The 10,217-nt window shown below is 45.0% G+C and overlaps 1 protein-coding gene across 9 annotated transcripts in view; it reads left to right on the top strand.

Moving 5' to 3' along the window:
* The window catches only part of MBNL1 (muscleblind like splicing regulator 1), a 74,140-nt gene extending 64,452 nt beyond the window's left edge, over positions 1–9,688 (top strand). For 4 of the 9 annotated variants that reach the window (XM_039556657.1, XM_039556661.1, XM_039556658.1 and 1 more), the window contains 4 exons: positions 1,635–1,670; positions 2,360–2,454; positions 5,485–5,559; positions 6,381–9,688. In XM_039556657.1, coding sequence (XP_039412591.1) covers positions 1,635–1,670; positions 2,360–2,454; positions 5,485–5,541 — 188 coding nt within the window. In that variant the 3' untranslated portion in view covers positions 5,542–5,559; positions 6,381–9,688. Of the gene's footprint in view, positions 1–1,634; positions 1,671–2,359; positions 2,455–3,068; positions 3,262–5,484; positions 5,560–6,380 lie in introns of those variants that run through there. The other 5 variants (XM_039556660.1, XM_039556662.1, XM_039556663.1 and 2 more) reach the window with 3 other exon arrangements.
* The last annotated feature ends 529 nt before the right edge of the window (positions 9,689–10,217 follow it).

Below are 10,217 nucleotides of genomic sequence, written 5' to 3' on the forward strand. Positions count from 1 at the left end.
CATGTGTAGGATGCAGATACAGTTGTGCGGGGAGCGATGTACCATTGCAGCTCTCGTAGAGGTGTACAGCTGCGTGACCAGGGCACTGCTGCAGAGGCACAGCTCAGAGCTTCTTCTCTGCACCCCCATTAATGCCACTGAGAGCCCGTAAGAGGGACTGAGAAAGCTGTTTTGCTTACTGTTTGTAGTTTCTAGCCAAATTCTGCTCCGTTTTTTAATCTTGCAAGTGATCCCATTGGCTTCAGCCATGACTTGTGCCTGGGGAGGTCAGGAGAGGTTCCCTTCCTTTATCCTTTCTTTGCGAACATTCTCAGTCTCTTCTATGACACAGAAATAGAGGATTAATTAGGAAACATGATGATGCCCTTGCCTTTGTTGCCTTACAGATACAGCAGTGACAGAGAATAACCTTGGCCCCAGCAGTAATTAAACTGACCGACTTCTTCCCTGCATAGTTGAATGCTCTGAGGGTGTGCATCCCCTCCAGCGCTTGGCACCGGCTGGAGCCATTTCCTGTCCCCATTACAGTCACGGGATGTCACGGAGGCAGCATTGCCTGGCTGCCTCTGGCAGCCTGCTAGGATGTTTCCATTTCGATTGCAACCTCATTCCCAGATTTCAGAGTTTATTTCAGTTTCTGCTGTGTCAACCATCATGAACAGTGGTACTGTTATTTGTTAAATTAAAAAGTAAATAATTTATTTAAAATTGATATTCTGGAAGATCAGTATATATTTATCATCTTGGAAGTAAAAATAGAAGATAGTGAGATCACTCTGGTGGAAGGCATTTTGCTGTGTAACATAGAGAGAATTGCCAACTTGGTGATGCTTAAAAATGATACCAGAATGATCCTAAAAACACCTTCCTGCTCCTGGCACTGGTTGGAGGGCAGAACTCTCCAGGTGCTTTCTTGTGTAGTCTGAAGGGAGTTGCAGCTGTGAACCTAGGCACCAGCATCTTAAAATACATCCTGCAGTGTAGAACAAAAGGCTGAACAGGTGCTCTGAGGTGTCACCATGAGCTGCACAGGGCACGGTGACCATTCAGCCACTGCTCTGAGTCGCGTGTGAAGTGGCCAGAGCAGGGGACAGTCGGGATCACTGCCCGAGGAGAGGAGAGGGAGAGGGAGAGGGAGAGGGAGAGGCTCTATCACCTCTGCCATCCATCTGCCTGGATGGGTCCAGCTGTGCGCAGCACTTCCTGAGCGGGCACAGGGACAGGGACAGGAACAGCCGGGCCTGGTCCCACTGGCCTCGCACCGGGGACCGCAGGCACTAGGCAGGGGTTTTGATCTGAGAAGAGCAGGGAAAGGACCACGACAAGGCTTGTGTCAGAAAGGAAGAAGGTTTAGGGAGTTCTGAGTTAAAGCTGAGGAAGGTTTTCGTGGCCATGCTCTGGGGCCAGCACAGTCCCAACACAGCTCCATCCGCTGCCCTGTCCCCGAGGCCTCGTTCTAACGGATCACTGTGCTATTGTATGGTTTGATTGTGCTGACAGTTACATGCTACTGTGCCCATAATAACAATTTTTCTTCTTTGTTCAAATGAAATTTATAATTACGCGTGTGATGGGTTGTTTTAATTCTTTTCCCTTTCCAAATCCACCTTCCTGTTGCAATGCATGATGAGCAGGCTCAATATTGTGCATGACACCCGCTACAAGTGTTGGTAGGTGCCAGCTTTGTTTCTTGATTATCTTAAACCTGTGGTGCAGCTCACAGACCCTCAAAATCCACTGCTAGATTTAACGTACAGCCCTCGTGCCAGTCCGTCTCCCCGAGCCTCCTGCACTAACACCTGTCAATTAAATGTGATTGTTTTATTTAATTGACATGGACACGTAGATGTTAATTTTGTACAGCAGTTTTTAATTGCACATTGTTCCTTGGTGGATTTTGACTGGACTATGAGTTCCAGTGTTTAGAAACTATCTTGTGTTAACTAAAGACTGTATCTTACCATAGCCATGTAGCTGTATTCTGTCCTTCTACAAGATTAATTTCTGTTAGCAGTAAATATTTGGGTTGAATTTTTAAAAGACAAAAACTTGTAAATATAAGGGCATTGAAAAAACTCTCCTGTTGTTTTTCATATTGAAATGGTTAAGCTTGTTTGTGTCGATATTCTTGATTTGATGGTAACAAGCATTTTCCCATTTTTTTTTCTCTTTCATCTCCCTCCCCTCCCACCCGGAATGTTGTCCTGCTTTGCACTGTGGTTGCATGTCACGCTCTGGCAATGATGTCTCGGGCTTCTCGCTGTGGTGAACCACGCTCAATGACCCTCCCACGTGTCGCTCTGGTCCCATACTGCTACACTCTTCTGTATGTTTGCTTATTTGATTTTCCTTCCGAAAGTTCCCATGGTGCACGGTGCTACGCCAGCCACTGTGTCTGCAGCAACAACATCTGCCACAAGTGTTCCCTTCGCTGCAACAGCCACAGCCAACCAGGTTTGCTAATTTACAGCTTTGTTCCTTACAGACAACTCGAAATTGGTGCTTTAATGAGCATGGGGGTTTGGATCTGACCTCTTGTTGGCCTACACATTCTCTCAAAGAGCTGCAGCACAGCTTAATCAGCCCTTAGCCATGCTCCAAAGGTGCTGCAGTTCCATTTCTGATGCTAAAAATAATTGACAATAGAGTTTCTGACTCAGTCTTGACATTTATGGGCCATGCTGCTTATTTCTGTTCTCAGGGATGCAAAGAGCAAGGGATAATACACAAGCCCATGATTTATTTCCATTTCTGTGGAGCCAACAGCTCCTTTCATTGCAGAACTCAGGCAAAGCCAGGGGAGTCTTTGTGCAGAGGGGTTGCAGGTTCTTACAGTCTGAGTTTTGCAGTCCAAACATGTTCTGACTCTCCTCTTCCAAGCGTAAAACAAAACCCCGTGAGCATGGGCCACACAGAAACTTTCTTGAAGCCTTTGTTCCAGCCTTGTGATTCTCTTTTTGGAATGGCCCATTGCTTTGAACAGAGCTCAGTTAAGAAAATTCCCATTAGAGTCTGGGTTTATTTCTCAATACCCACCGCAGTCATTGCCGTGTTTGGATGTATTTCAGGAATATGAGAGTAATGCTTTACCACGTAAGTGATTAGAAGTCCTCCCAGGAAAGCCAGAACCAATGCTCTAAAGATGAGTCCATGAGCCAGAGGAGCTGCTGGAGCTGCACCTGAGCACAGGACGCTGTCAGAAGGGCAGACTTCTGTACAACACCTGGCTGAAAGTGCAACAATAAAAACGTTTTAAAGAGCCTTCTGTTCCTCTTTTAAAAGCAAATTATTTTTTGAGATTTACTGGGCAGTTAGTTGCCCATGCCATGAAGCCGTCAGTTCTGGTCTGATATGCAGGTCTTGCTTCGGTGGGATCACACGTGTGTCCCGTAGAAAAGGGAACTCCAGGTTCTCCTCAGCGTTGTGCAGTTGTGGTCCTGTGTGTGGGACGAGCTGTGCAGGTAAATGTCAGTGTTCAGGCAGGCTTACCTGAGGCACTCGGCTCCTGGCTCAGGGCAGGTGGCTCCTCAGGCCCTGAGCCCGTGCCCCTCTGTGCATGGGAAGGGTGGTGCCAGCTCCTGCGGCCTCAGGACACCCAGTGCTGCAGAGCCAGCCCCAGGGCCTTTGGCTTCGAGCCTTTGCACCTTTACCTGTCGAGCACTACCATTTTGTGCTGCCCCAGCTGTACACCCCTCGTTAACCTGTCTGCTTCCTCATCTCTGAAAAATACAATTCCCAAATGACACCATTGCAGTGACAGCTAGGCGTGCACACCCCGAGCCTCCAAAGGGACCTGGATATTGTAGAATTCTGAAAACAACCCAGGTTAGTCTGCTCAGCAGGTAGCACATTCTTCTCATGAGAAATGTTTGCTGAATGAACAGGCCACTCAGGGCTTTAAACTTGGCCTAAGAAATGGTGTTTTGAAAAGCTAATTCATAGGTGGGGCTACCTCTGCATATGTGCCAGCTCAGCAAGCAACCTCCTGTATGCCCAAAGTCTCTTAATACTGCAATTTATTGCACCAGTTACTTTCAGTGTCTCTGTATCCTGTGCATGTCCTGGGGGTTGTGAGAACAAGACAAGCCAAAGAAAAAGTCATTCTTTTTAAATCATCTCTGTTAGTAACCATGCACTTCCCAGATAGATCACAGGGAAAACTTTCTGCTGTAGAATCTGGTCATTTCATGCCTTTCCTCCCCAGAGCCTCATAACACTTAGTGCAGTTCTGCAGCCAAACCTCCATATATACATATATACCCATATATGTATATACCATGTGAGCAATGCTGAAGGTATTTAATGCCACCTGATGCCATGTGCCTGCATGCCAAAGGCTAAAGATCTGGCCCTTCATCTTCCTGCATCGGTGCTGAAGGTCCCTGGTCTGTTCGACAGCACTATCCCTGATGCTGCTCCAGTCGGGTGCCGCAGCCTGTCCTGCAGCAGTAGGAAAACATGGTATGAGAAGCTTCATTCTGCTCCAAGCCCATTTCTGTGGAGTTGGCGATGCTGTGATGTGTGAGCTGCCAGGGAAGGAGAGGGCACACGGGTGGAAAAACAACTGCAGGACCTGCCAATGAGTTAGTTGAGAAGAAACTCCCCATTCTCTTTACTGGGCAGATTCACAGGCCAGCCTTGGTGCCCATCAGGAAAAAGGGTCTTTCCAAGTGCCACAGATGTTTGGGATCGTGCAAATCCATTTTGTGTCCTAGGCCTCAGCACAATTCCCTGTGCCTGGGCACAGCTGCTCCCCCCCGGGCGCTGCAGGGTTGCGGTGCCTCCGCCACCCATGGCCAGGGTGCAGTGTCACCTGTTAGTGGCACTGCTGGAAATTGGCTCCCAGTGTGATCCTGGCTTTTTAAACGGGAAACTGAGCTGATGGACACTTGAGGGGAGCCATGTGCTCAGTCCTGTTTGTGCAGCCGAGCATTTTGGGAATTGTTTCCCTGCTTGGGGAGGCTTTGCTTGCTGGCTGCTCCGCGTGGTGCTGCAGCCGCTGTGGGAAGGGCAAGAGCTCTTCTCAAACAGGGATTTTCACCAGCCATGAAAATCAAGCTCAGGGCACTGTAGGTTTGGCATTCAAAACCTCGGACAGTGACAGCAGTGAACACTTCACAAAATCACACTGAAATGAGGCCCCTGTAGAATTCATCATCTGAGACACTGAAAACACAGGATTTTGTGTAGGCCAACAAAAAGGGCTATTTTCAATTACTGCACTGCATGTCTTGTAGGTGTTAACTTCTCCTATTTCCTGAACAACCAATAATACTTATTTATATTTGTCCCGTAGTACTTAACCCAATGTTTTCCAGTTCTAAGTTGCTATTGTAGCACTTCAGTCGACTTTAACTTATAGTTATAATGTAAAATCCACCAACTCACAGCTGATTCTCCCAGACTGATACTCTCTAGCAAATGCTGTGTCTCTGGGTGGGCTCACTGCACGTGTTACTCATTGTTTATATTTCTTACCTGTAGATACCCATAATATCTGCCGAACATCTGACTAGCCACAAGTATGTTACACAGATGTAGACATTTGGTCATCTAACAGTAAGTTCCCAATGTGTTGTTGCTGTATTTTTTCTTACTCTTATGTGTGTAATTTGTTGCTGTAAGGGACAGAATGTTTTTACTTTCTAAGAAAACCAGTAAGCTACAGGGGCAGAGGCTCTGACCCCCCTGAGGGGCCATTCCTCTCTGAGGAGAGATCCCACGGGTAACAGTGGCCACATCATGTGTTAGTTTGGTACATGCCCACCCAGCAAAACCAGGGTTCACAGAGGTTGTGTTCTGTCTATGGTGGCCCCAGCAGTGACCTGAGTTGAGGGGCAGATAGAGGGGGAAGATGATTCCATCAAGTTCTCTTCAGAAAGAACGGCTTTTAAATCCCAAAATTTGGAACCCCAGCATTTCCTGGGTTTGGAAATTCATAATTCTCCTGTTGTTGTGAGATCCCCCCCCGCAGCCATCCCACCCCAGGACAGCTCTTCATTTGTGTTACCTTCCTCTCACCTGTGCCCCACTTCTGCCAAGTTTTTATGGAATGCCTTGGCCATAATGGAATTTTTTCTGAGGGTGGGGATTGACCCTTTGGCCACAGTGGGTTTGCAATCAGAGCTGCTCCTTTCAGCTGAGCATAAATGTTGTTAAACTGCTGGAGTGACGCAGGGAGAGTGGATCGCTGAGGGTGGGACGGGATGGGATGGGATGGGATGGGATGGGATGCCTCAAGTGGGATGGGATGCTCCTGCTGCCGGCAGGTTCCTGCGGGGACGCAGCCCCCTGTGCCATATAAAACTGGGGCTGCTGTGGTCTGACACCAAGTCCTGGCTGTGCCGAGAACACTTTGTGCTCTTCCCTTCCCTTCCCAGATGGGATCCGAGGCGAAGAGGCCGGATTTGGGTGGGAAGAGGCCGAGCTCATTAGCCATAGTGTATGTAAATACTGTCCAGCAGCACTGGGAACCCCTCAGCAGTGACATCACACATTGCATGTTAACGAGATGAAGCGAGACCGTGGGACTCCACTGCACACTGTTGCCTATATACTTTGTACATTGAATTGATATTTGTGCTGAGGTGATCTTATTGTCTAAACCTGCAGCATCGTCCGCCTTTCCCGGCACGCAGTGCCCGGGGGAAGAGGCATCCGGGGCCTGCTCCCCACAATCACGGATGTCACCCCGGAAAGGCTGACGATGCTGTAACCAGAAATCTATTATGTATTGGTACGTCTGTAGACCAAGATATAATTTTTTAAAGTAAGTTTATTTCTTTCAAGGTTTACAAATAACAAAGGTGCACCTTGTATTTAAAATTGCCATTATAGATGAGAGCGTGCATGCACAGTAATTTTTTGTTTAAGAGTAATATTTTTAATGTAATAGATTGTAAGAAATGAGAAGAGAGGAATCTGACAGAGATGAATGTGCCAAGCAAAACCACAACTGTGTATATTTTAAAGCACATCAATGGCTTTAAGTACCATGTTGTTAAGGATTCTCATGAAGTGCCATAGACTGTACATCCATCAGAGTATTATTTCCACAGTGTTATTTTCAGAACCACGTTTTCACTGACTTGATGAGTACTGATCAGTCAAAGGGCACCATTCTGTTTCAAACCAAAGCTGTCTCAGAAATGGCCAATTGCTCCTCACAGCCAGTGGGCAGCACCAGAGAGATGCTCCAGCTGTGCATAACCCTTACGGACAATATTATCTATAAACTCTCCAAGGCGTTGTATGTCATATTTATGCATATTTACTGTATAACATGAGCTGCGAAAGGGAAAAGCCATTTCTGAGACACAGTAACAAATGTTTGAGGAACTTCTTTTGCTCTATTTATAGCCTCTGTCGCAAGTCACAAGGACTATAAATGTTTTGCAGAGATGGGTTTCACTTTAATTCATCAAGTCCCGCGTCCGCGGCGACTCTAAACAAAGACGCAGAAGCACTGACAGCAGATGCATGACAAACCAAAATAGGACAAATGAGATGTTAATTAGTGTAGAAATTGGGTGGGTTAATACTCGGGTGAGTTTTATATGTGATTTTTTTGTTCAGATTAACTGCTTATAGCCTTAGAAAGCCTTTACAAAATAAAAACAAACAAATAGATGTGCATTCAAGTTTTAAGAATGGATTCATCCAAAGGAATTCTTTTTGTGGTTTGGATGTTGCAGCCAGTAAAGGATATTTTTGCTCTGTTCAGCCAGGGGCTGCCTGGGGCCAGGCCCCGGGTGGGCAGGGGAGGGAGAGGCGCGGGTTCAGTTGTAGAACTCGCCATACTCCGAGTTTACTGCGAGTTTTTATGCTTGAGAGAGATGCTTTATAGATAAGAATGATGTGTTGATTTTCCTGATTGTACTGTACATCTATTAAAGCCTTAGATTATTACATTACGGGTTAAAACCCATACCAATGTAATTTCAATCGTGTTAAGAAAGTATAGGTGACTTCACATGTAATTGTAGTGACTTACCATAGAGAATTTACTTATTTTTTTCGTGTTAAAAGTTTAGTTTTTATTTCTTACATTTATTAGCTCGTTTTCATTTTCTATTACCAGTTGATACCATTTCAGTTTATAGAATTTTGTTTTATTAGAGTTTACTGATGACTTTTTCAAAATACAAAAAAAAAAAAAGTAGTTTTCTTCATAACATACTCAGTTTGGAATCTACATGTAGTGTCTTATGAGTATTCGTATTATTGTTAACTAAATGATTTCTATTTTACTGATCTAATATGACAATGTAAGAATGTCAGTCATTGTTAGTTCTTGTCTAGTTTTCATTAAAGAACAAAGATCTTTTATATGGATATCTTATAATTATATAATCATTGCTAAGTAAGAAGTTAAGTTGTTGCTATGGCAACAATCCTGGCAGACAATTGAGTAATATTTTGATGATTTATTTTGTTTGTAATTAGTTATGAGAAAAAAAAATCTAGTTCCTAGATATTAGAATAAAATTTATTTTCTACTGTATCCATTTCAAATGTTAAAATATTGTTTAAATATTTTTTGAAATCCCTGAATATCAGGCCTTGTTATAAATAAGCTGCATAATCAATAGATCAAGGGACTTTTTGTTGATAATCCAAATACTCAAAGTTTACGTAACAAGAATTCTAGTGTGTGTGTGCAAACTCTTGAGGGTTGATTATGCTGCAGTTGGGACGTCGAGAGCGAAGGTTGACTTTTTGCACTTCTGTATATAGTCAAAAAAGAGAGAAACCTGTATAATAGTAAGATCTTATTTTGAATAAAAATGTCTATAATTACAAGGAGTTTTGTTAAGGCTAAATAAAATGACAGGCTGAACAAAATTGCTTGCAAAAGTGGCACAGAGTTAGCACTCCATCCCCCTTCCAAAAAGTTGCTTTGCTTTATGTGGACAGCTTGTAGTTTGCCAGGATTTTTTCAGCTGGAAAGATCTGCCATCCTTCCGAGATCTCATGACTGACAGAAGCTCCACTGGGTCAAATCTGCCTGAAAATCATTATGAAAAAAAAAAATAAAAAAAAAAATAAAAAAAAATAAAAAAAAAGCAGGTACTTCAGCCCATCCAGGGAACCATGGCTCAGATATTCCGTACATTATTCAAAATCTACTGCATGTTTAAAGTATCAAAATATATTAAAGATATATGCTATTCAAACCAGTTTCTGACAATTTCAGTGGTTTCTTGTTCACAAAAAAAGATTCTTCAAAACAAATACTGACATTCACAGAGTTCAACCATGGACAGGCAAACGGAACAGCACCCGTAGCTGTAGGGTAGGGGATTATTTTCTCGCTGTAGTGGTCCTGTTCTTTTAGCAGGTGAAAAACAACCTGGGAGATCTTCCCTTTCCATGGAAAGCGTTGCAGGAGCGTGGTCATCCTGTGTTATGCCAAAGCTGGAGCAGGTGGGGGGCCGGGCTGCCCGGTCTCGGAGCTCACACTAATCAGTAATTAACGAGTTGCACTCGTGCAGCCCCCGGTTCATCTGCTGGAAGGACGGGCGCGCTTGGGTTTGCTCTTACGTAACCACAGACTTACTTTCGCTTGTAGTTGCTCCAGTTACGTACTCTGTCCTGGGCTGCAATTTGGGTTTATGCTTATTTTATTATTACTGCTATAGTTGACCTTGCTGTATGGAAAAAATAAAGTGAAATTGCCCTAATGAAAGTTCTCTTTCTTAATTATCTTTTCCTCTATTAGGTTAAAAGTGGCTCCACGGGGTTGTGTAGGCTTGAATGTGTCTGAGCACTTGTGGGACTGTCCACAGTTTATTTGGTACTGGGGCTTTTCTGCACCAGCACATGTTCCCTCTGCAGGATGTGTATTAAAATGTGAATATCCCGCCTGCTTGGGATATTCCTGTCAAATCCGGGATGCTCTGATCAGCCCCAGCTGCCGTTAGCCTCCTGTGGCAACACTTCTGAGATCCAGAGACACACTGGGACCCCCAGCTCCTCCCTCTGCAGGGAATGGGGACACAGGGAACTGAAGGTGTGGGGAATGGGGGCACAGGGAATCAGGGGAGTGGGGAATGGGGATGCAGGGAATGGGGGAGCAGCGAACTGGGCACACAGGGAGCTGGATGATCAGGGAAATTGAGAACAGGGAGCTGGGGCTGCAGGGAAGTCAGAATGAAGGGAATGAGGGGAGCATGGAATTGGAGGACAAGGAACGGGGAGCAGAGACTTGGAGGGGC

The sequence above is a fragment of the Corvus cornix genome, chromosome 9 (assembly GCF_000738735.6).
Source record: "Corvus cornix cornix isolate S_Up_H32 chromosome 9, ASM73873v5, whole genome shotgun sequence".
Lineage (NCBI taxonomy): Eukaryota > Metazoa > Chordata > Aves > Passeriformes > Corvidae > Corvus > Corvus cornix.